General features: G+C 50.6%; 2 protein-coding genes across 3 annotated transcripts; both read right to left on the reverse strand.

The window, feature by feature from the left end:
* Positions 1–1,209: 1,209 nt before the first annotated feature.
* Positions 1,210–10,767, reverse strand: MCM5 (minichromosome maintenance complex component 5). 2 transcript variants are annotated; one of them, XM_050324122.1, is made up of 17 exons: positions 10,573–10,750; positions 9,548–9,674; positions 9,317–9,445; positions 8,718–8,890; positions 7,372–7,527; positions 7,109–7,275; positions 6,319–6,490; positions 6,027–6,138; positions 5,141–5,284; positions 4,781–4,846; positions 4,405–4,452; positions 3,693–3,869; positions 3,471–3,583; positions 3,096–3,224; positions 2,700–2,842; positions 2,002–2,129; positions 1,210–1,567 (listed from the first exon to the last, which is right to left on the reverse strand). In XM_050324122.1, exons 1-17 carry the CDS (start codon positions 10,737–10,739, stop codon positions 1,466–1,468), a joined length of 2,253 nt encoding a protein of 750 aa, XP_050180079.1. In that variant the 5' UTR covers positions 10,740–10,750; the 3' UTR covers positions 1,210–1,465. The 2 variants fall into 2 exon arrangements, with proteins under 2 accessions (XP_050180079.1, XP_050180080.1); XM_050324123.1 differs by lacking the exon at positions 4,405–4,452 and having other exon boundaries at positions 10,573–10,767.
* Positions 10,768–12,819: 2,052 nt separating this feature from the next.
* On the reverse strand, positions 12,820–18,887 carry HMOX1 (heme oxygenase 1). The gene is made up of 5 exons (XM_050324924.1): positions 18,771–18,887; positions 18,326–18,446; positions 15,477–15,968; positions 14,758–14,869; positions 12,820–13,552 (listed from the first exon to the last, which is right to left on the reverse strand). The coding sequence occupies exons 1-5, from the start codon at positions 18,800–18,802 to the stop codon at positions 13,416–13,418; spliced, it is 894 nt and encodes a 297-aa protein (XP_050180881.1). The 5' UTR covers positions 18,803–18,887; the 3' UTR covers positions 12,820–13,415.
* Between the last annotated feature and the right edge of the window lie 6,330 nt (positions 18,888–25,217).

Genomic DNA, 25,217 nt, shown 5'->3' on the forward strand with positions numbered 1-25,217 from the left:
CTATCCCTCTCTATCCTTTGGGAGCCTTGGGACCAGCCTCCTCTTCCTTCTAGCCCTCCACAAAGGTTGTTTCCCATCCAAAAAATGGAGTGAAGAGCAGAAGGCTGCTTCTTATATGTGCACCCAGTCTCTCCCAACTCACCACCACCCAGCCCCTCCAGATTTCTGAGCCCATAACCTCGCACCTCAGCCCCTTGGGACCCCTCAGTTTCCCCTCTGGGAGGACAAGGAAGCAGAGAGGCAGTGCATCCCATGCAGCTCCACAGCTCAGCATCCTCAAGGCTCTGGTACCCTCTGCTGGCCCTGAACGTTTCTTTCGCTAATAAAACCTCTCCTGGGGTGTTTTTCAGCCTGAAGATCACTTGCAGACACGGCATCAGCCTCTCCAGCTCCTGCAGCAGCTTTGCTCGCCCAACACTATGCTGTCTTCAAAGGCCCCCAGCTGACCCCAAACTGCCAAGGGCAGGGATTTACCTGCACCTTACATCTCTGGAAGGATGCTTAAGAGAACCAACTCTTTGCTAGCAATAATAAAAACCTGCCAAGTTTTAAGTAAGTGCAAGACTGTGCAGCAAATGCAGAAGTGAAGCAGCTGCACACAGGCACCGCAGGGGAGTGCCTAGGTGAGTCTCCTGGTGAGTAGACAATCCTCCCCAAGGCCACTGGCATATAAGAATGAGGTGACAGAGACTACTTGGAGTAGGACACATGGCACATGTGCATCACCCCGCATCCCCATCCCTGCTGGAGCAAGCAGAGCTCTGCCCATGCCCCCCTGCAAGGCTTTCACACAGCCCTTTCCACTGCAGGGTTAAGTGTTTGCCTGCTGCAGCCCTGCGTGAGGGGAAGGAGGGATAAGCAAAGAGCAGCTCTGAAGGAGAGAACAGCAGGCTGTTTCCTTTGCTACTGCTAGCAGAAAGCATCAGACTGCACTCAGGGACTGGGTAAAGTGCCTCCTGCAGTTCTGAGCCCAACAGGACAGCCTATGCCAACAGGATTTATGCCTTAACAGACGATTAAACCCTGAGTGAGAAACAAATTTCTGCCTTCAGCGCTACTGGTGCTACCCATGGGGCTGTGTCCTGACTAGGGGCAAGTGCATAACACAGGGCAAGCACAAGGCATAGCTTTCAAACCAAAATCCTGCACCACCTCCAAAGGAGCAAGGGCATACATCCCCTCTGCCCCTCAGGGCCAAAGATCCTGAGCTACCAATATCAGTTTTTATTTTAACACAAACTAAAAGCTTTTGGAGTTCAAAGAAACACTGATGTGACACAGCGACAGAGCACACAAGGGAAACCCTGACCACCCCAAACCCTGGTTCAAGAGGGAGGCCGTGGGCTGTTTGGGTCCCCAGGGGAAAGCCTCTTCCAAGAGCAGCTTGTGACCCTCTTGGGCACTGCCTGTACGTGGGCAGGTGTCAAGTAGCATTGGTTCCCTCCTGGAGGGTGGCACAGGGAGGTCACTTAATGCGGTAGAGGACTTTGCGCTGCATACGGTGCTGGATCTCCCCTCTCCGCATCATCAGCTGCAGCACCTTGTAGATGGCATGTTCTGGATATTTCTGCAAAAGGGAAGAGCAGGGGAAGATGAGCCACTGTGGAACAGCTGACTGGAGCTCAGCAGGAACCTGCAACCTTTGCTAAAGCCCAACTATACCCCTCCAGAGAGAGGGACACCAGTAGCATCAGATGCTGATACTCCCTTCCCCTTTCACTGTTTCAGGTCTGACTGCAGCTAGTCTCATAAATCACATTATGCTGCTTTCAAGGGTAGGACCCCAAACTACCCAAACCAGCCACAAACCTCAGAGCTTTTGCAGATCAAATCCCCTTAAATGCTGCAATCACACTGCACACCATTTCTACAAACAACTTCAAAGGCAGGTATGACCAAAAGGCTCTTCAGTCACCTCTTTGAGGAATAGGTTTCAGACCCCAGCAGCAGCTTGGGGTCCCTGGTTTCACAGAACAACCCTCCATGGGGTCCCTGACCCACCTGCCGCATGAAGTCCTGGACGATGCTGTGCTCCGACACCTGAGAGCCAATGGCAAAGCGGCGCTTGAGCTGCTTCTCAATGCGGGACAGAATCTCTTGGTCCTCCTGTGTTGTGAAGCCTTCTGCCCCTGGAGGGAGAGGCTGGGTGAGGTCTCGTGCCACCCATGTCACTCTCAAAGCCAGAGTGCCCATCTCCTGTGTCTCCCACCACACCTGCACATCTCAGAGACTTTAGGGAACCCATGAGCAACTCCACCATCAAAGGTTGTGCAGCTCCACACAGCTGAATGTAAAACTGACTGCTGGAGCTTTTTTCCAAACCTTAATGCCAGGCTGGTACCCAAGGAAATATTGTCTTCACCACCATGGGGAAAGATGTTAGAGGACTAATAGGTCTGGGAATCACCTCCAGCACCAGACTCTGCTCTTGGGACCACAAGGGGAAACACCATCCCTCCCCTGACCAGCATGGGTGGAGACCCTCAGTGTCATTTGCCATTGCTCTCCCTGTGAGGCACAGCCCCACAGCCATGGTAACCCCTTGCTGCCACAAGCACTGCTTTGCCTCTGCTCAGGGAGGAGGTTCAGCACCTGCCCCTGACAGCCAGATCCTGGGAGGGGAGCTTGTCTCTCCTTGCCCTGAGCAGCCAGGCCCAGCGTGTCTCTCCAACCCTCAGCACAGAGCATCTCCTCCTCACCTGCCAGGTTGCCTGACATGGCAGCATCAAGTGTGGACACGTGGAAGAGCCGTAAGGCCTCCTCAACATCCACCTCAGTGGCGAAGGGCTGCAGCTTCATCTTCGCCAAGGACTCGGCAATGCGCACGATGGCCTCCAGCTGCCTGCAGCCAAAGGAGATGCTCCCTGTTTTCTACTGCAGCTCTTAGGTCTTTCTCCATCCCCCCAACCCCTTTCATCCCCAGCTACCCCACTGCAGGCACCTCCTGCCTTCCCCTGCAGCATCTTCAGTGTTGCCTTGTTCACACAGGGCTCCCCCCAAGCCCGAGCACCCCACTAACATCCTTCCTGGGCTACACCAGTAATGCCACCCCAATCCCAAAGGCTGTGGTGCAGTGAGGAGGGGGTGTTGCCTACCGGATGGTGATGGGGATGCTGGAGCGGCGGTCACTCTCCTGCTCGTGCTGGCGAGTGCCAGTCCGCATCAGGATGTAGCGATTCTTCAGCTTCTCTGCTGCTGCTGCCGACAGCCGAGGGCCACACTTCCTGCAAGGGGAGACAGGAGCTGGAGGCAGTGCCACTGGTGAGAGTCCCCGGGGCAGGGACATCCCTGGGCACCCCTCACTCCCTTGGACCATGCTGTGGCACCATCGCCAGCTCCTCTGGTATCCCTTTTTCCAATGCAGGAGTTTTAAAAGGGTCACTCAGAGAGAGCACAGCATGGTTTGCTTCTCACCACTGCCTCCCACCGTGCAACCCAGGTGCTGCTAAAACGTCATGTCTCTCACTCACGTCCGACAGAAGGAGATGAGCTTCTTCAGCTTGTTCAGCTCGATCTCACCCTCCACAGCCTGGGTCTGCGTCAAGGCACTCACGTGTAAGGACATCACGTGCTTGGCCAGTGTCTAGGAGAGCAGAAGGCAGTCAGGCAGCAGGAACCTCCCTGTCTCCTCCTCCTCCTCCCAAAAAACGGGGCACCAGGAGTCGCAGCTGCACCCACATGCCTCAACCCACCATGTCTCGCTCCTCATTGTGTTCGTCCTTGACGATGAAGATCATGTCAAATCGGGACAGGATGGTGGGCATAAAATCAATGTTCTCCTCGCCCTTGGTCTCATCCCAGCGCCCAAAGACGGAGTTGGCAGCTGCCAGCACTGAGCAGCGGGAGTTGAGTGTGGTTGTGATTCCTGCCTGTGGGGGGAAGGTGAAACGGATGGTGTCACATCGTAGGAGGGCAGACATTAACTCATAGCGAAAGGTCCAGAGTGGTTTGCAAGGACTCATCCTCAATCACTTGCATATAAATAAACCTCCTTAAGTAGTACCCCACTGCTCTTTAAGGGTTCCACGTTGGAGAGGGTTCAGCACAGGAGCTATGGGGGACTGGACCCATGTCCTTCTGGAGGAGGACTGGCTTCAGCTGAGACTTAAGAACTGAGTGATTTCACTGAAAACCTCAAGTCAAGGGCACAGAAACACAAGACCCCAACACAAGTTTGCGATCTGAGCCAGAAGCTGGGTCCTCAGCCAGGGTTGAGTCCTCCTGGACAGCTCTGGCACAAAGCATGGGTTTGCAGGTAGCAGCATGACAGCAACCAGCAAGCTAAAGCCATGGTGGGTGCTCTTTCCAGAGACTGAACAACTAAGGGGCAAGCCAGAGCAATCAGGAGGCAGCAGAGGTGCTACAGAAAAACATTAAGCAGCAGAAACGAAGAGAAACTCTGACTTGAGAAAGGAGCTGGTACCAGGATGTCAGACGGTTTCTGCAGATCTTCTGAGGGGGTGAAGAGCAGTGGGAAGGAAGAAAAAGAAGTGACATCAGGCTGTGACATAGGGACATCAGCAGAACTAATAAATCAAGAGGAGCAAAGGACTGGCATAGCAGAGGGAGCTTGTTTCAGTCCTGCTGAAGTTCAGTCTGCCCACAAGAAGACAACCCAGAGCATGCAAGCAGGGCTGACTGGTCTCACATCAGAGAAACCAGCAACCATCAATACTGCTTGCCCGGACTCTAAAACGGGCAATTCTGGCAAAAGATGCATGACCACTGGTTGCTGGGGTCCCAGGCTCACAGCCCTGGACAACATGCATCCACAGCTCACCTTTGCAATGGAGATGGTCTGCTGCTCCATCGCCTCATGGATGGCCACGCGGTCATCCTCCCGCATCTTCTCATCCCAGGTGGGAGAAACCAGACAAGGGGAAAAGAAGTCACCATCAGTCACCTCTGCCAGACCTCAGCTACATGTGTGACCCCCAATAAAGCTCTGTGAGGACCTCTGCCCAAGAGTGCAGGATGCAAGCAAATTCCCCTGCAGCCCCATCCCCCTGACCTCCCCCAAAAGGAAGTGAGGCACTCTCAGGAGAGTTGCCTTTCTGCTGCACCTCTGGGCTCTCCTGGGAGAAGCTGGCATCCCCAAGGGTTGTATTCCCCACTCCTTCACAGGCAGCTCCATGGGTACCTTGTCGAACTCATCAATGCACACCACTCCTCCGTCTGCCAGCACCATGGCTCCTCCCTCCATGAAGAAATTCCTAGAGGAAGGGTCGCGGACCACTGAGGCCGTCAATCCGGCAGCACTGCTGCCTTTTCCCGAGGTGTACACCTAGTGGCATGTGGGGCAAGGAAAGGGACAGCACATCAGTTGCTACAGCATCCAGGAGCCCAGTGCTCCAGCTGAAAGACAAAGCAGCCCTGGCACTGCAAAACCTGGAGCTGCTGGAGGAAACAGAAGAACCTCCATGAAAAGCCCTCAGCACATGCAGAGGTGCTGGGTAAAGAGCAAGACTATTGCCTCGTCCCAAGCCTCGGACTAAACAACTGTGACGCACCCGAGGGTGTGCAGACACACAAATACAGACATTAAGTACAGAACAGGGAGTGATTCATTGTTTGATGGGCTGCTACGTTAGCTTTGTTTTCCCATGGAGGGAACAATGCAGTCAGAGGCTGAGTTTAATAGAGACAAAAAACCACAGTTGAAAGTATAATTCTATGCCTGGGCTAAGGCTGGAGGTCCGTGCCTGAGATGCAGTCAGCTTAATTTGTCCTGACCAGCCAGCCCCTCTGCTGATCAAGTCTCAACAATAAACAGCAGCACCAGTCACATCTCTGGACATCTGCAAACAGCCTGGTTCATAGCATATAATGAAAGGCATTACCTGTTTCCCTTTCCCTCCCTTATTCCCCATCTCTTCCAAGCTAGCACCAGTTCACACCTCTGCCAGCAAGTCTACCTATGGATGCAGCGACACGTCTGCTGTGACCACAGTCTGGTCTTTGGTGCTACACAAGGAGCAGAAAGGACAAAAGAAGTGCGCTACAAGCGGGCACCTCAAACCACCTACCCCAATGGGCGAACACTTCTCAACAAACTTCAGCAGTTGGGATTTGGCCGTGCCAGGGTCACCCAGCATCAGCAAGTTGATATCCCCCCTGCGGGTCAACCCATCCGGGAGCCTGGAGTGACAGAGTGGGAAGAAGAGAGGGAGGAGAGATGGTGAGCCTTAATTCTGGCAACTAAGCACTGCTGACAAGTGGCAGGCAGCTGGCAGCACTGCCAGGAGACTGTATGAGTGCTCTGTGCCATCAATGACATCCCTGCCAGCACTCTCTTCCACCAGGCTGACTTTTCCCCACCTCTTGCGAGAGCCTCCAAATAAGAGGCAGGCGATGGCCTTCTTGATGTCAGTGCTGCCATAGATGGAGGGCGCGATGCTCTTGGCAATGGTCTCGTAGATGTTGGGCATGGCAGTGAGGCGACGAAGTTCCTCCTCTTCCTGAGGGGTCACCGAGCCAGCAAAGCTATGCCCTGTATAATGATGAGGAGAATGATGCAAGAGTGGATGTTTTAAAGTAAATTACATCACTCCCCCCCACACCTGCTACCACCAAAACCCTTCCTTCATGATCATGCCAAGTGCTGCCAAAAGCAGGTGGGAAGGGTGGAGAGGGCAAGCATCTGCTAACCAAGAAAGACAGGCTGTGTTCTTACAGCCTGTCAAGAAAAAGCAAGGATCTTGGGCAAAGCAGCTCTGCAGGAACCAGAGGGAGAATTATAGTCAGGACCATGTTTTAAATACATAGCTCAATTTGAACGATGGACTTCAGCCCGGATCCTCAGGGATGGCTTAGCAGATTTCCACTACGATCAATAAGACAAAAGCACTTAAATACCCTGGAGGACTCAGGCTGAAACCTCCTCAGTTAATATTACTGAGAGAAAGTCCTACAGGACACAACTAAAACATCCAGGGCAAGTCAGAGCCCTGCAATGGCCTGAACATTCTGCTATATAAGCAGTAGAGAAGGACCAAGGCTGTGATTTCATACAGTCCTTGCAGAGGGATCACCTTATTCAGGAAGGGGGCGTGTCTCCCAATACCAGGCTACCCAAACAGAAAAAACGTGCACCAAAAGCAGCCCTCACCTGATCCCTCTACGTCCACCTGGATGCCCACCACACGGATGTAAGCGCTTCGAATGCCCACCCCAACGTTGTCACGTCTCTTATCCTTGCTCTGGGCAGATTTCTTGATGGAGTAGATCCCCATGATAGTGACTCTGTTCCCTGGGACAACTTTGTCACATAGGTACCTAAGAGGAGAAAGGAGAAAGCAGAGGATGGTAGCAGGGGAAAGGATGGCACCAGCAACATCCAGCAGGATCAGGGTGGGGAGGCTGTGCCAGTACCTGTCACAGTACAGCTGCAAGTGCCGGGGCATCTCCCCGTGCGGCACAGCGTCCGGGGACTCCTGTAGCTTCAGGACCTGGAAGTCCACACACTTGCACTTATCTGGCATGATGAAATAGGGGTCCAGCGGACACCTTGGGCGGCCAGCTTGTTCCCTGTGCAGAGAGATCAATCAGGGAAGGCTGTTAGCACTCAAGAGCCACCCCTTAGAGCCCATCTGTGGAGGGGACAGCAGTGACAGTGCCCCATCAACAGGTAAGGGCAGACACACAGGGTCAGACCAAAGGCTCACCAAGCCCTCTGCCTTGTCTTTAACAGCTGCCAAAAGTGTGCATGAGAACAAGCCAGAGGCAGAGTGATACTTGTTTGAGCACTCTCCCTGCCTCCCTCCTCTCCCTTGCCAGATTAGAAGCAGGGAGGAAGGTAATTCATTAATTACACAGAAGGTAACAGTACAGGCTCAGTGACATGGCAGGGCATTTCTCTTTATAACCTCATACATGAAGCAAATGTTAAGTGGTTTCTGGTGAGAAAGCAATTAGCAACGTGACAAGGCTGACATCCACCTCCCAGTCTCTCGAGACATATCTGCCTTGCTAGACTACAAGCTCTCCAAGACACAGAGCACCTCCACATCCTGCTGCCGTCTCAGAACGGCACTACAGATGCCTGACTCCGTGCAGGGCTTCTGGGAAGGGTAACATGAGGGTGAGATGCACTCATGCAGTCAGGGATCAGGAGTGAGGTGCTGCACAGATTACATGCAGGAGCAATCCCAAACACCTCTCAAGCTGCAGTAGAGTTAAGATGCAGAAAATAAATACTGGCAGGTATGAGCCTGAAGACCCAACCCACCAGGACTGGTTGGCTCAAGAGCTGCAGCACAGTGGCAGCCTAATGCTCGTGGTTTGCACAGGCACCAAGAGCTGTAAAGCAGGATAAAAAGGTTAGCAGCAAAGGACCCTTAAGGAGGTAAGACAAAACAGGCCCCTCAGGAGGGGGAATATGGAAGCGAGAAGTTTGTTCGGGAAAGAACTTAATAGGAGATCAGGACAGCAGCTTCACACAGCATCATGGCACAGCTGGAGACAGGAACGAATCTTTAGGTACAAAAGCAAAACACCCTAGGGATAAAAAGAACTCCCTGGATACGGTCACTCAACACTACATGCAGACACAGGGGGAGCACGAAGGGTGGATGCAGAGAGCAGTGAAGATGCTTCTGCCTTGTGCAACAGAGAGCTGACTCTGCAGCATGTGAGATGGAGGGCGATTAGGAGGAGGGAACGCAGCCCTTCTACCCCCACCAGCCTGCCAAATGCACCACCCCTTTGTCAGTCCTTACGTGTTGCACTTCCTGGGGAGAGCATAGCCCTCCAGGCCCGGGCGCACCGCAATGTTGGTGATGGTGTTGCGGCAGCTGCGGCACTGGATGGTGATCCTGGTAGCTTTGGCCCTCACGGGGGTTGCTGCAATTACAATCCCAGGGATCTTCACGAGGTGGGACATCTGGTCAGACTGAAAGGGAAAAGGTGAAGGGAAGGTTAGAAAGCCATTGATGGAGGACGGATGAGAAACTAAAGTAAAGAAACACAGTTCTTTCTTAGCTTCACTTCTCACTTTCACAGGACTAAGGAACCACAATAAAAAAGCCTGCACAACGTCACTCCTTCACTCTTCCATAGTAACGTAACATGACTTAAGCCATGCTGATTTAAAAGCATGAGAGGAGAGGACAGAACACTCCATGCAGAACATCACTAACAGCAATAATGCCCCAGCAGCAGAAACCAGCAATAACAGTCCTTTGCAATCAGATTTCAGTTGCAGAGTACTGCTGCTTTAAATTAGTAAATTAATGTGCAATCCATGTCCTGAGCTGTGTGATGAAGTACCAAAGGCTCCCCTACAATCACCCACACAAATGCAAATCCTGCCACTCACCTTCAGGCTGCGGATGGTGGCTGCATTGGCATCCGATCTCAGCATCACCTGGATGTCTTGCAGAGCTTCCTCCCCTGAAGGACGAGGGCGAGTGACCTCATCTGCGACTTCTTTTGCTGCTTCTTCCAACTAGAAAGGTAACAACGAGGTTATTAATGGGTACATTACAGGATCATGTCAGGGCTGCTCTCAAGGTGTGGCGGTGTCAGTGCCGACCTCCTCCATCCTTACCAGCTGCAGGTGCTCCGCTGGTTGCTTGTACAGATAGTCAGCGAGATCTTCATCAAAGCTGGCCAAGTCTTCCATCTCCACCTCCACCCAGTACTGACTCAGGTTATAGTGCCGCTTGAGCTCATCCCTGGAAGGCAGGAAGTGGTAAAGCTTTGCAGGGCAGAAAGCACCAGTCTCCCACAGTAACCTTATAAAAAGCAGGGATCAGAGAAGGCAGGTTCTGCAGGGGGTCCTTGGTTTGGAAAGCAAACAGGAAAAATTAGGAGTGCCAAAAGAGAAGAGCAGAGGGACCTGAGCAAATCTTGCACCCAAATCCACTTTGAAATGTGACATAAGGCCAGGTGACACCAGTGCTTGCAGTGACAATGCACTTATGAGTTACATAACCAGATAAGCAATTAGAAAACTTCTACATAGGATAATAACTATTTTACCTAAGATGTGGTTTAAAACAAAGGAAGTAATAGCAGAGCAAGCACCGTTCTTATTAAAAAAGACAGTGTCTGTGAAATTTAGAGGTAAGAGACAGTTCTAGTCCTTGATTATGATACATTTCCATGTTCTCTCACAGTTGTGTCTCCAAGCTGTATAGGAAAAAGGATGTCCAAGAGAACTTCATAGACTTGGAAGGCACATGTGAACAGTGCTGTACTGATTTTAGTGGGTGCAGACAAAACTCCAGACCAGAAAGTGTCAGAACTCGAAGACAGATCTTGAATTCCAGAAGTGCAAGCCAGGCAGTGCAGATCCCTCTATTGCTACCTCTGCCACGGGGTGGCTGCCTAAAACTTTGTGAGAACATCAGACCTACATTTTTCTATCAGGTTCTGTAGGAACAACAACATCTCTTACACTGACAATGAGCAGGGTTTATGGCTTGGCTTTCTGGCCTACCAGAAGAGAGAAGCTGGGACGTGCTACCATGTATCTGGGGTGTGCACTGCAGGAGGGAGATTAAGAGCAGACTAGACATGCAAAGAGCGGTGGGTAAAGCTCAGAAGGAGAAAAAGGGGCCACAGCAGCACCTGTATTTGAAGGTGAAGCCCGTCCGGTCCGTGCCCACCCGGTACTGCCGCAGGAACTCCTTGAACCGCTTCTGCAGCTGCGACTTCCGAACCTGCCCCTCGTCCACGGACGCATCTCCCCCAAAGCTGTCGCTGTAGTAAATGCCGGGGTCGTCGAAGCCGGACATCGCGACGGCTGGTGCGCTGCGGGGGCGAGAGCACTCGGTCAGCCCCGACCGCCCTCCGCGCCTCCCGCGCCAAGGGGCCCGCGGGATTTCCCCTCCCGGGCTGCAACACACGCACGCAGTACCCCGTTCCTGTTCCCCACCGTTCGTTCCCGTTCCCCCCCGTTCCGTTCCCGTTCCCCACCCTGTTCCCGTCCCTGTTCCTCCACCCCGTTCCCGTTCCTGTCCCCGTTCCGTTCCCCACTCCCACGTTCCTGTTCCCCCCCGTTCCCGTTCCGTTCCCCACCCCGTTCCGTCCCGTTCCGTTCCGTTCCCGTCCCGCACCTCGCCGCCCTCACGAACCCGACAACAACTTTTTCGCGGCAAAACCGGCGCGCGGCGGAAACCGAACGGCTGCAAGGCGCGCGCCGCCGCCGCGCGCTCCGATTGGCCCGCCCGCCGCGCGCCGCCGCCGATTGGCCCCGGCCTCCCTCCCGCCCCGCCCCACGAGGGGGCGCGCGGCCCCGCCGCCGCCGCTGATTGGCTGGGACGCTCCGCCCCGAGCGGTTTGGCGCGAAATCGGTGAGCGAGGGGCGGGGAGAGGTGAAATGGCGGGGGGGCGGGACTATTGTGGCGGAGGGGGAGCAGGCGAAACCATTGCGGGCGAGAGGAGCGCGCCGGGGGCCCCGGGAATAAAGTGAATTAATTGTGGCTGTAGGCTCCTGGGGCAGCTCGGGCCTGTCCCTGCAGGGCACCTCCGGAGTGCCTTTCTCCTGACTAGTAGTGAGTTTGTGGAGAAGGCCGGCAGGGCAGTGGTGCGCATTTTGGCCCTTCAAACACCTGGTGGTGCACATCCTAAATGATGAGGAAGCTGAGAATCGTGGGGCATTGCAAGGGAGGTTTCAAATAAAGACCGTCTCGTTGTTACAGGGAAACCAGATGTATTCATAAAGATCATAGACGAGTACAAGAAAAGCTTCATTCTTCACCTCTGAGGGTCTTAGGCTCAGTCTGGAGTCCTTCAATGTGTGATCATACAGTGGCTGTGAGATACCCAAAGGACCGTCTTTTCTCCTGCCATGAGCAGGCAGGGGATAGCGTCAGTAGGAATCCATATTTCCTAACTTTGGGGTCACAGTCACGACCTCTGGGCAGCGGAGAAGGGCTGAGTGTGGTTTAGTGTGTCTCTGAGCTCATGGGCATTTGTTTGCCTGTTTGGGATCTTAGTTACCTCAGCATGGTTGAGTGAACATAATGATCTGGGCTGGCTGTTTGGGGTGGCTTACAGGGACTGAATAGGCAGCATCGTGGAGACATGCTGATCACAGAGGCTTTCTGGTGGAAAGAGAGGAAGGGACTCTGAGGTGGTACTCAGGTGGTACTGTTGTTCAGTACCTGGCCACCACTGAACTGCAGCCTCTCCTGCGTAGGAAGGCCTTCCAAAGCAGATAGGGCCTACGGCTGGCAACAAAGCTGTCCCTTCAGATCTGCCTCGGCAACAGGCAGGGAAAGCAAGGTGTGTGCATAGTCTGCTCTGGCAGTGCTGTGGTTTGGAGTGTCTTTAGCAATGTTCTATGTGTGCCATGTCCTGAGAGTAAGCTGGATTGGTTTGTTACTCAGGTGAGGGTATCCTCATGTCTCCCATTTAGCTGCCTTAATGAAAACCTAGGATGCATCTAGTTTTTGGGTGGTGAAAATGTACTTGCTGTTCTGATTCATGCTGAAGCTCTCATAAAGGCAGTCTGGTAACGGAGCTGTCCTGGTTTTGACCAGCTGAGGGTCCCATCACCTTTTGTTTGTAATAGAATAGCAGCTCTTATGTACTGCTTCCACCCCTTAAAAATACTTTGTAGACTCCCAGAATTTTGTGCCATTTCTAGAAATAGAGAGCAGTCTGTAGGAGCTGAAGAAACCTGCCCCAGCTTATAACAGGTTATTGTTAGCACTGAGTGGGAGCAGAGTCTGGCTCTGATGATAGCTCCCACTTCCGTCTATTGTCATGTCTGTGGAGACAGCAGCTCCAAAAGACAGAAAACCGGGTGGAAGAAAGACACCTCCTTTCTCCCTGGGTAAGGCTTTAATAAAAGGAAACACCAGGCCTGAAGACTTTACTTTGAAGTTTATTGTGTGTATAAATTATATAACCAGACAACAATGACACTGTATCTTCAACAACCATCTTCTGCTTTTCAAAAACCAAGAATGATTGGAAAAAGAATTAACAAAGACCTACTAGTGTCATATAAAACAGTCTGTAACCCACGGGAGACATGTGGCTCCACAGAAAGTGATCACAGTATTACCTACTAGTATAAAAAGACTGAGCAAACAGAGCTCCAAGGACCTTTGTATTTCTGAGGAAAGACGGATGTCGAAGCTGTGTTTCTGATCCTGTAGGATTTTTGTAGGCGCTCCATAAAGCAATGACAATTCTTGGCTGTCATTTTTAGCCTTTTCTACTCTAGTTTTTGGTGATAAAGTTAGTCTCTGAGAAGAGCTCACACCAAGCACAGGAGAGACTTTGCCTGAACCCCCTTAACAGCACTCTCTTTTATTTCTGGGGAGAAAAGTCTCCTAGTATTAGTGGCAGAGCCAAGATCACAGTACCCAGTCAGGGGGAATTTCTCGAAAAAGGACTGGGGAAGGTGGATTAGTTCAGGGCGAGGGAAGGCACAGAGACAAGGCGAAGATCCCGCTCTTTCACATCGCAAATAAGCCCACGGCCACTGTCATGGCTAGGAAGCTGAGCGCCAGGACCCACCGCACCAGGGAAGTGGTGGGCGTCACGTTTGTGTTTTTCCTGTTTGTCCTCTCACTTTCTTTCCCGTGTGCTGGACCTAGATCAAATAGAGATAAAAAGAAAATAAAGGCAAGTGAGAAGAGGTTGAGGCAAGAAGTTGTGCTGGCATGGCACACTTGCTCTCCACTGTGCCAGAGCAGACCTTGCTGGGATCATCAAGTCACTTGACAAGGGCTCACAACCTCTCTGCCTGAATGTGAGTACCAGCCTCTTCCTTTGACTCCTTACAGGCTTATAAATGCACTGCCCAGATCCATTAAACTCCTGATGTGTGCAGAAAACAGCCAAATACTTGAGCCAAAATTTTAAAAGGCATTTTGTCTCCTACTTCTCATTAATTAATTAGGTGTCTAATAACCTTAAATAGTCCTCAGCACTCCAGACAATTTTCCCAGTACAATTTCAAGATGAGATTCCTCATTCAATACCAAACTTTTCTTGAAATTCTACTTTTATGACTGTGCTGGGAAAAGAACAGAGAACTTTCAGTGCCATTCTCAAAAAAGTTGCTCTAAGGTTCATTATCTGGAGATGCACAAGATGAGGTTTGCTTTTCATTCTTTGCCATGGGAAAACTGTGGTTCAATCCAGTGTGCACTGAAAAAATCTCCCTCTTAGTTTCAGAATGGGTAGATAATAAGGGTTTTTTTATTTGACTCATATGTCATCAGGGAAACCACTCTGCTCTGTAAACACCTGAGCTCGCTCCTCACTCAGTTATAAGCCTCACAAGCTGATTACATTTCACCATCCAGAACAATGCTCACTAGAAACCCAGCGCACTCTCTGGAGTGTTTTCAGCAAATACTTCTGGAAGGCAGGAAAATTACCAGATGGAGATTTAATCCAAAGGGACAGGCCGTTGGATAGGACTGTGTGTCTGGAAGAACCTTCTGTGAGCATCACAGAACCACAGCTGATCTGCTGGGCCTTTGCTTCTGTGAACTTAAGGACAGCTTTCCCTGTGGTGAATGAACCTTACATTCATTCAAGTCTAAGAGGCGGAGAGGGGAGTCTCTTTTTCTCTTTCTGGAGAGCCCACACGTGCCACCCTCTGTTATGTCTAGAAGAAGCTTTGCACACACCAGTGCCTCTCCTTCCACTACCTGCTGATGGCTGGAGAAGGCATGGGACAAGCACCTCATGCTCATTTCTCAGTGGCTTTTACAAACAAGAACAGAGGAAGGGAGCTGAAGGAAATGAAGGAGCAATGTTAAGCACCTGCCCTTAGAAGTGTCTTACCGTGCTCATGTGATTTGTTGACATTCCTTGTGCGAAGCAGTTCTGCCTTTGGCTGCACAGGATGACCATTCTCCTGGCCCCTAGACACCAGCTCCTGCAGTGCCTCAAACACCTGAGAAGAAACACTGTCTCATTATGTGGCCTCCTCTTCTTCTTTCATTGGACCCCTTGCCCCTTCCCCAGGCATTTTATGAACTAGAGGAAGACACAAGCCTTCGGTCCCAGTCTCCTGACACATTTTGCATAGAAAATAAACTGTTTGTGGGGTCAAATCATGTCTTTCAAGCTCCTTGTTTGCTTTACAGGTTCTCTCTGAAGCTTTCAGCTAAGGATAAGGTGATTGCCTATCTTCTGATGGGAAGGAAAGCAAGGTACCTGTATGCCTGGTCAGTGTCCACAAAGGACCTGTGTAACTTCACTACATTGGTGGGACAGATAGGTGGTGATCCCTACTCCCAGTATCAGCCCTAATTCATATCTGGATACTGGCACATGGAAGAGGCTGGATTCAAACACTAAGGGAGGGAGAAGAGCTTTTCAGAGACCATACTTTTACTCAGCTCCCAGTAAAGCATGGCCATCGAGCTCTGATTAGCTTGCCCTAATTTACAACTTCTCATAAGCTCCCAGAAGAAATACTGGCTATGCATTTCCCCTCTAGCTATTTTATTGTTTGAGAGAGGGTGTGGGCTGGCAGGGCTGGATGGTTGTGTACTCACCTGTATATTTAGCAGGAATGCTTTCTTGGCCTCCTCCAGGACTCTTTTCTTAGTGGCAAAGTCCATCTCGAGAGCATTCATGCGGGAGCGATAGAGCTGCTTGAACTTGGTGGCATTGGAGACTCCATCAAAGGTGAAAAAAGCCAGCCCTTCTCCGGTGCTGGGCAGCTGGAGGGCCTTTTGGGCAATTTTTTTCAGCACCTGCCCCCCAGAGAGGTCTCCCAAATACCGGGTGTAGGCATGGGCCACCAGGAGCTCTGGGTGGTTCTTGCCTACGTAGTGGAGCCTCTCAACGTATTTCCGAGTAGCCTCGGGACATGGGATCTCTTCCCTCCAGTTGCTGCCATAGAAGTACTTCAGGTCTTCCTCCAGGGCAGCTTTCCGGTGCAGCTCCGCCGGAAAATACACAGGGGCATAAACTGGATTGTTCTTGTTACGTTCAATCTCTTCCTCCAGAGCAGAGTAGATGAAGTACAAGGATGCTGTAACCAGCTGAAAGAGAAGAAAGAGGATTAGCTCCAAGTGCATCTGTCTGTCTCCTTCAAGTTTGTGGGACAAATCCGACTAACAAAAAAGGTACTCATGGGCACACCCAATGTGAGTCATGCACATATGTGGTGCTGCAGATTTCCCATTTGGAAAACAGAGTTGCAAGGTGCAGGGGGCCACTGTTTAGCTCTTTCCCTTCTGCTTGAGGCAGCAACCAGGTAAGCCCTTTCTAGCAGATATTGGTCTTACTTGCTCTCAAAGTCACTGCCTTTGCCTTCACGTTAAAGACCTTGCAGCTTGATGTAATGTAAACTGAGCCCTGTTTAATCATTCCTGGTCTACTCTCATTCCCTTAGTCAATAGAGAGAGTATTCCCAAAGGTACATTTTCTGGTGCATTGTTCAAATTTGAATGCTTCAAAATGTGGCTTCCCTTCATGGGGCCTTGTGAGATGATGACACACACTGTTTATTTTTCACCATATTCATCCTGTTGGCATCCCACCATCCTGGGAAGAACCAAGGCACCACCACTCTGCTCATTCAGGCATGCAAGTGGGGTTGCCTCCTGGGTTGTCCCAGGGAGACAAGATAAAAGGGAGCTGGAAACACAGCCTGCCTCTGAAAGATGCCTTTGTGAAGGAGCGCTGTGAGCCTGTGTTCTCCCCTCTATTTTGAAACCATTGTTATTGTTGTTTTTCCCAGCTTATGTGATACTTTCTTCTATCTGCCAGCTTTTCCACGTGGTCTAAGACAATCTAGCTGTGTTCTTTCCTTCCCCAGGCATTCTGTTTTCAGAGGCTGTTACACCTACACCACCCCTTCCTTACACTGGGATCCCTTGCCAGCAGCAAAGGGTAAAAGATGAAGGTATTGCAGTACAAGTGAGTCAGGTTTGGGTAGGGGGGATTACGCTGCTCACAGGAGGGAAAGCAGTTTATTCTCTCAGAAAGCGGTCAGCTCTGCAGGGATAGAGTTGCCATTTCAACTTTTCCCCACTGTGCCAGCAAATAGGACCTTGATAAGCACATGGGCAGTGACTTAGTTGTGGAAACAAATATTCGCCATCTGGAGAGTCAGGTAGCAGGGCAGACATAGAGGTTTGCCAAGAGAGTAAACAAAAATAGAGGTTTTTAAACAATAACCTGCTACCCAGCTTACTGGAAAAGAAACAAAATATGGGAACGTTGCCTAACAAAGTAGGCAAAAATATAGGTCAACTGGTTGTTTTCAGAGGCAGGTAGTGGTTTAATGAAAAACGTGGCTTTTGAAAACAGTCGTTAATTTTTAAAACCCATGTTCTATCTCACTTCCCCAACAACATATAAAACTGTTCTGAGAAACTAAGCTGTATTCCTGAAGGCCTGACTTTTTACACTGTTGCCAGCCTGTCTCAAAGTTCACTGCCTAACCAGTGCCATATTTCTAACAGCAGGGAGTCAGCACCTGAGATTAAATTTATGCTTGACTAAGTATTCTGAATGTCAGCTGTCAGAAATAAGTAGTCTTTTTCCTACTCTTGTGGATTTATTTGCCAAGAAACAATTCAACAACAACGTAATTAAGCCGAGGTTGGATCACTAGCTGTTATTTGCAAGCCCATGCGTCACATCCTATAGCCTCTCAGGAATTTCTTGCCCAGGTGTTTGCTTTGGTTTTGCTCATAGCTTTGTTACATGGCTCAGATCCCAGGAATCGTATCTAGCCAGGTTAGGCTAATATGTGGAAATGTTTCTCTTTTATCTTGAAAGAAGCAACAGGCTCCTGCCTGTTAGCAGACTTGGATTGCTCAAACTCAGTCTGCTTTTGAGTTATTGTTCATGATTTCAGCGCTGGTATAACTCAAATCACAATGCAAAGTTCAGTGCCAGAGCTGATCCCACATCTTCACTTTCTCACCATTCCCTCATTATTTCTAGCTCTGCCTACAGTGTTGCAAATATAATATTCTCTCTCTTTTTGTCATTTTGTCATTTTGGCTGCTCAGGTATCTGCACAGTTATATCTCTATTAAACACCATTGCCAATAATTAACATGCAGGCATTTATGAAGAAAGAGAAAAGCAGTTGCACTAATCCCATCAACCTCTTTGTCTTTTTTCTCCTGTTTCAGTTTGGCTGCCCATCCTGATATGCACAGTCCTGCCCTGCCTTCTGTAAGAAGAGCCAGTAAGATCTTAGGGTGCTGGAGTTTGATGAAAAGCATGTTTTGCACAGGAGATGCTGATACCAAACAGTCTGTACTGTTCCTGTTCTCCTTAGCTGTACTGTTTCCATCCTCCCCCCTTTAGTCCCCATTCAGCCTGTCTGATCTAACTGGTGAGGAAATCCCATCCCCAGGCAAATGCTTCTGTGAAGTACCTTAAACTCATGGAGTGACACCTGCCCCTTCTGGAAATTCTTCATGAATGGTGTGTTCTCTGCCTGCTCATGCACCTCCTTGGTAGCTTCCTTCAACAGTTCTGACAGGTCCTTGGCCATGCTGGGAAAGAACACCAAAACAGATATTAATGCTGTCTCTCTCCTCTGGCAAAATGGATCTCAGCTCGCTAGGAAAAAAGGGGGAGCCTGGGATGACAAAAAACGGAGCAGAGCATTCCTGAGAGCTGCGTATGGGAACCAGGGAGCACCAGCTTCCCAAACGCTGTCCCGGTCGAGGAAGACTAACAAACTCCATCCAGAGGTGAAAGCAGCAGCATGCCATTCCCTGCAGAGCAGGAACAGGAACAGCATGCCTAAAAGCAACGGGAGAAACACAATATTCTTCTGGCAAAACATTTGTCTCTCGTTCCCGTCCCGCTCTCACCTTTCGGAGCCGTGCGTCTGGGAAGTTTCCATGTTTCTCCACGTCGTTTCACTCCTCCCCTTCCCTGCTGTTGCTCGTGCTTCCCTCCTTCCCTTCTGCTCCCGGGACACTGAAGCTCTGAGCTGGGCAGCCCGGCTCCCGCATCCAGCTTTATACTGCCTGGCCACGTGAGCAGCTGAACGCTGACCTCAGTGTGAGTACAAACGTCTTGCAACACAACAGCACTTCCCTTCCCAGCCGGGCTGTCACCCTCTCCTGGCCTGCAGCCCCCAAGGGACCAGGAGGAAGTCACCTGATGCATCTTGATAACTAAGCACAAAACAAGAGGATGTCCAGCAACTTCTCCTTCAAGGGTGCCTGGCTCTGTAACCCTTTCAGTGCGCTGCCCATGGCAGGCAGAGCCCGGGTGCCTGGGGCAGTGGGGTTGGACAAGGAGGGTGGATTTACAAGGCTGGGGCTGGGAGGGCAGCCTCCTCACCCTACACCCCAGTCTATGTGCTGGCTGCACCCTGCCTGGAGAGCTAATCCAGCACCCACCCTCATTTGCTCTAGCATAACTCAGGTATAAGCATCTTATTTCCTGTGGCTATGCCAATCTTCAGAGAGTCTTTCAGGTAGCACTGGTTGTGGGCCATGGGATGGGGAGCTCAGCACTAGGGGTTGGGGAGCACAGCAGGGACCCTGGGTGATGTACCAGGCATGGACACCTGGGGTAGTCTGGGTGCTGTGGCACCAGCTCAGGTCTGCAGGTGCCAGAAGTGCCCTTGTGCAGTGCTGGGCACTAAGGAATAAACCCTGTCACTTTGCATGGGGCCAGCACAGGTGTGCCAGCACTGATGCACAGCAAAATTGGTTCCATGCTCTCTTGCTCATGGAAACAATACCATCTGTTTTGTTTGACAACTGGGTCCTGTTGTCACCACAGCAGTGTGCAGGGCAATTTAGGAAAACAGCACTCCATCTCCTAGATACCCAGAAGGCTGAGGTAGCTGGTGGGCTGAAAAGATATCATACAAGGCTTGGGGGAAACTGAGGAAGTCTGGTCTGCAGAGACTTTCAAAGGCAAATAATTTTCTCTGATCTGAAAAAAGAGAGATGGACAAGGTGCTTCTGCCAGTAGCTGTCTGCTCTGATGTTTTTTGCTGATGGTCAGTGGAGCAGCCAACAGACAAAGCTGGGCTCTTCTTTTCCACCTGTAGCTATGCTGGAAACAGGGCTAGGTGGGACAGGGTTAGCTATACTTTGGAAAAGCACACATTTTGTGCTCAACCCAAAGAGCGAGGCACTTAGAGCCACCATTCCCCTGCTGCTGTGGGTGTGAGACAGTCCTTGCTACAGTTGTGCAGGAGGTGGTGGGGAGGCAGAGCCTGGACTGGAGGGAGAAGGACTGTGACATCTGCTGTCCATCTGCCCTCTCCAGCCAGTCCTCTCTGTGGCTTTGCTGGTGGATGCTGCTGTTCAAGCCACTCACCTCACTTGTCTCCCTGTCACTGCACCTACACCAGGTCACAGCAGGATTGGGTGCTGCAGGTTAGAAAGCTGTCCTGGGGAAAATATGCTTCCATGCTTTTTTTTTTTGACTCTGGCAGACATCTGGCATGCAGTATTCAGGAAGGCATTACTCAGCGTTTCCATCCTGACTCAGCCAGACTTTTCCTGTCTTGCTTTTGTCTTTTAAAGGAACAGTGCATACTAGCAAATGCTGTCCTGTCACGTTCCACTCTCACCCCTATGCCGTTGCAAACAACTTGCTGCTGGCTTGCTTCTTTCCTCTAAGGTAAAATAAATGTATCAGGATGTCTAAATCTTTGAAGCAATAGTGACAAAGCTCCAGAGAGAGGGCTCTTTTGTGGAGTCGATGTGCAGAGCATAGAGCGGCATGGCCAGTCCCTCCTGAAAATGTTGATGCCATTTTGCCACAGGGACGGCCCCAAAATGAATTTTCCCCTCTGGCATAACTTCTTAAAGCCACATTTTCTGTCCTTTTCAGTTAGTCCTATTCTGACATGGGAAGCAGAAGCACAAATTCAACCTGTAATTCTAGTGCAGGAAAGTAGGAAATACATGAGAATTATATGTGAATAAGAATTATATTATGAGAATATATTACTCATGTTATGAAATATATGAAAAAAAATCCAACCCTCAAGCCCTGCCCCTCCTTTCACCTCTGTTCTGCAGCTCTGGCAATGCACCTAGTTCTTTCCCAAGAACTTTCTGGGTGCTTTCAGGCCAGTGTTTTTGTCCCCTGCCTGCCTTCTTCCAAGAGGCTGCATGCTTGGAGGCCTTATGAAGGGTGTAGCCAAAAAGTCCTTCTCCCTTTCATCCAGGATTGGGGTAGATGTGAATGAGAGTGGGGGGAAGAAAGAGAGGGTGTCTAATCATGTTGTTACCACTCCAGGTACGTTTCCTTTCTTGTAACCATACTGCCCCAGGACATGGAGGCAGTGTACCTCCTCTGGATCTTGGGGCTTTACCTTTCCCTGGGCTGGTCACAAGAGATGCAGCTCACCTCTGCCATAAGCTTTTGCAAAGGTGCAGGCAAGGAAGCCATGCTACATAACTGATTTATGCTGTCTGATCTCTCACTGATCTGGGTTTCTTGGGATGGAGCAGTTGTGAGACTGGGCCTAGCGCTCTGGAAAGGCCCAAATATCCTGCAGTAAGATGGAAGGAGAACTGAAAGTGGGGTGTCATCATCTTTGCAAGTTGCTGCCCTGAGGCATTTCTGGCCCCATCCAGTGCTCTGTGGCGAGGACTTGTGTTGCTTCTGCTCTGCTGTTGTTTTGTGCTGGGGGAAAGGTCAGTGACATGGAGTGGGCCAGTGCACTGGCAGGGATTTGTGAGGGACTGTCTCTTTCTCAAAGAGAACTTTGGAAGTCAACACAGAAGCGATGAACGGGGAAGGAGGTGCATGCTTTTAGTGGAAGGAGCAGACTGGCTCCCAGGTCACAGTGTGCACTGGGAAAGCAGAGGCCAGTCCACCTCCAGATCACGAGGAGATTTTGCTTGAATATCACTGAAGTGTCAGGGCTGTGGTCTCCATCATGCCTGGCATTAGTCCTGTCATCTATTCTTCCAGTGAGCTGTGGCTGGGTGGTGCCAGGGCTACTCCTTTTGAGGGCACTACTGAAACAGCTTAGGAGACTTCCAACAAAGATGAATAAAGTAGCCTCAGGCAAAATATTTGTAATAGTTCCTACTGGGCTAAAAAGCCTCTGTCTTCACATCCCAGGCCCTGAGGAAATGCTTAATCAAGAGATGGTAGCTGAATGGTTAACAGCAGCAGGAAGTTGTTGAGGGATCAGTGTTTCCATCTGGGGTAGGGAACTGGGGAATTTTCTCTTCTTTGTATATTAACAGCCTGTTCTGCCTGTAGAGTTATGGTCAGAAATGCCTAGTTACACAGGCAGTCACGAGGTACAAAGTCATCCCTCCTCAGTCCCTTGTGGGTAGCCAACTTGGAAGGGCTAATGGGCTTTTTCAAACCATGACACAGCAAAATGCAGCTGCCTCGCTTGCACTTGGAAAGCTGACTCAGTCACCAGGATTTGCTGTGTCATGGCAGGAAAAAAAAAGTTGCGATGACCGCTGAAAATGACTTGTTGGAGAAGGGAGTCAGTGCTGGAGTATTCAGGCATAATCTGCGGGTTAATTTGTGTTTACCAAAAGGAGATTGCCTTTCCCAACCCTGCCCTGGCAGAACTGACTGTGCTTGCTGCTGTCGGCATCTGAAAGTCCCACCTAGATCAAAGATACAGGTGGAAAAAAGGAGGTCAGGAGTCCAACGCACTGGAAATGCCCATGGAGAGCTCAGGTACTGCATCTGTCCATGGGGCTGGCACTGCTAGTACCTTTGGAGGGTCCTATAGACAGGCATGGCTGTGCTGAGCAAAACCCATGCACTGGAACCCCGGAGACCAACGTGGTGGGAGATGGAGGTGCAGGCAGATTTTTTGGGATAAATGAACCAGTATGATAAAAATAGGAAATATTAGATTACAGTACATATTTTTATAGACTTATGGATATATGTGTGCTGCATCACATGGGTGTCTCCAGCACATGGCTTTGAACAAGGAGAGAGCTCTAGGCTGTCAGGAAACAGAGTGGGCAGGAGGAGGGAGAAAAGAGCAAGTCCTCTGCAAGGCATGTCCCTGACCAGAGTCAGGCAGTGCCTTAAAGCGTGCAGCCGCTCTCCAGGTTATGGGTACACTGGGCTAAAATTCTGGGGGAGGGTGCATCGAGACCACCATGCTTCTTAAAGTATTGTGCCCTTCTTCACTGACCCTGTGCCCTGCTGAATGTGTGCTTTGGGAGCCAAAAGGAGGTGTGGAAGGGAGCGGGGCAGAGTTAGCAAATAAAAATCCCATTTGTGCAAATGTTTCAGTCACTTGCTGCCTCCTTTGTTTCAGTGCTACAACCGTGTAAAACAAAGTGTGCCCTGACTGTGAGATGGAATGAACTGTGAAACTTTGGATTTGAAAAATCACACGTAGGCAACAAGGAGGACCTTGTACCGCACTGCTCACACCCCTTTCTCAGGAGAGGGAGGAACTAGAGCTGGGAGCCAAGTTTTGCACAGAAAGTGAGACCCAAATACCTCCCCCCCTTTAAGATTTCCAAACCACCCCTCTGTGGTTCCCTGCCCCTGAATAAAGGAGACATGTTGGGCCACAGAAAGCTGAGGCTGTTTCTGGAGAATTCTCCACTTGTCCCGAGAAGCAGGCTCAAAGCCAAGAGCAGCAGCTGCAATCTCAGGGCGGCGCACAGGAACCGCCTGTAATAAACAGCCTCACGTGGACCTTGTTCCACTGTGACTCAGCAAAAGAGAGCCCCTCCGCCACAGCCCAAAACCTTTACTCAGCAGTATGTGGTGTCCCAGCCTGACCTTGACTCAGCAGGATGCCCACACTGGGGAAAGGGCAAGTCAGCATTAGCAGGAGAAAGGCTGCAGATTTTGGGGCTCACGCAAGAGTGAGGAGTCCTGACGGAACGTGGGGTGTCACTGGCAGCTGCAAAATGTTTCCCCTTCAGCTGTGCTTCCCAGAGCTGCTCCGGGTGGGCTGGGAAAGGTTGGAAAAGCAGATGTCCCAGACTGGGAAAGCTGCACACCTCTCTGACCTGTGGACATGGAGGATGTTGTGGCCATCTGCTCTGGGAACGGGACAGTTCCTGCTCTATACAGGTGGGAATCAAGGCACAGGAACACTGTTCTCTGGGGTGCTGGATGGGCACCCAGCTTTCACCTGTGCTGGTGGAAAACAGCAAACCCAGGAACAGTGTGTGGGAATGAGTTTATTTTAGAGGCTGGCATGTGGGATGTGCCAAATTTAAGGGACATATTCAAGGCCACATAGGGTGTCTGTGGCATAGCCTGTGTCCCCTCCTTCCCCCTTCCTTTACCTTCACTCATTACCCAAGATCGCTCCAGGGCAGGCAGGCAAGACTGTATTTACCCCACTGAGCTGCTGTCTGTTTTGGGAGGGTTACAGCTACATGCTGACAAAGAAAAACAAACAAAAGAAGGATTAGAAAGGGGAGATATTTCTTCAAAGCTCTTGGTTTAGGGGAAGAGTGGGCTCAGCATTGGAGAGTGCTGTGCACCACGGACTGCAGCTGCTACTGCAAAAGAGCAAGAACATCCCCCTTTTTTGGGAAGGCCTTCCCTAGCATCCCAGGCACCAAGGAGTCAGGGCTTTGGCTCTGTTAGGCAGAGATCCCCTTCTCCTGAGCAGTGTTTGGCAAAGCAGGACCTCAGGGCCATGGATGCAGCTCTTTAGCTAAATAAACATTAACAAGAGCACCGAGGCAATGTAGAGTTTGAATTCAAATGTTCAGCTGCCGAGTGCGATCTGGCAGAGGCTGGCAGGGACCAAAGGTGCTTGGCACTGAGTGAGGCCGAAGGTGTTTGGCAAGTGGTGAGATTGAAGGTGCCTGTGGTGAGGTGAGCCACCCCCTTATCTCACTGCTGGAGCTGGTGTTTGGTGGTGTGCATTGCTGCACAAAACATGTCCCTGCCCAGAGATGGCAGAGATGGGCGGAGGGGCACTACTGGCAGAAGGTCACTCACACTCTGGCTATTTTTTTTTTTTTTTTTTTTTTTTTTTTTCCCTGTTTGGATTAAAGCTCTGCAAAAGAGCTCAGAGAAATTGGCACCTATCTCCCACTAAGACTGATCTGGTATTTAAGCTCTTTTTTTTTTTTGGTCAAGGAGCTAAAAATACCACTGAAGTACTCACAGCAATTTTCTAAACACAGATTTTCCTACCACTCTGTACTGGTGAAGGAGACTCCCCTAAAACCACAGGAAAGCCATGTCCTTGCCTCACCCCACCGTCAAATTTGCTTTGTGCCTGATCTGCAACTTTCTGCTGAGATTGGCTAGGAAAACACAGTGCCTGGATACCAGCACATGCAGCTTTTCTGTGCTGGGAGGGAATGACT

The sequence above is a fragment of the Myiozetetes cayanensis genome, unplaced genomic scaffold, assembly GCF_022539395.1.
Source record: "Myiozetetes cayanensis isolate MyiCay16 unplaced genomic scaffold, myiCay2020 scf3, whole genome shotgun sequence".
Lineage (NCBI taxonomy): Eukaryota > Metazoa > Chordata > Aves > Passeriformes > Tyrannidae > Myiozetetes > Myiozetetes cayanensis.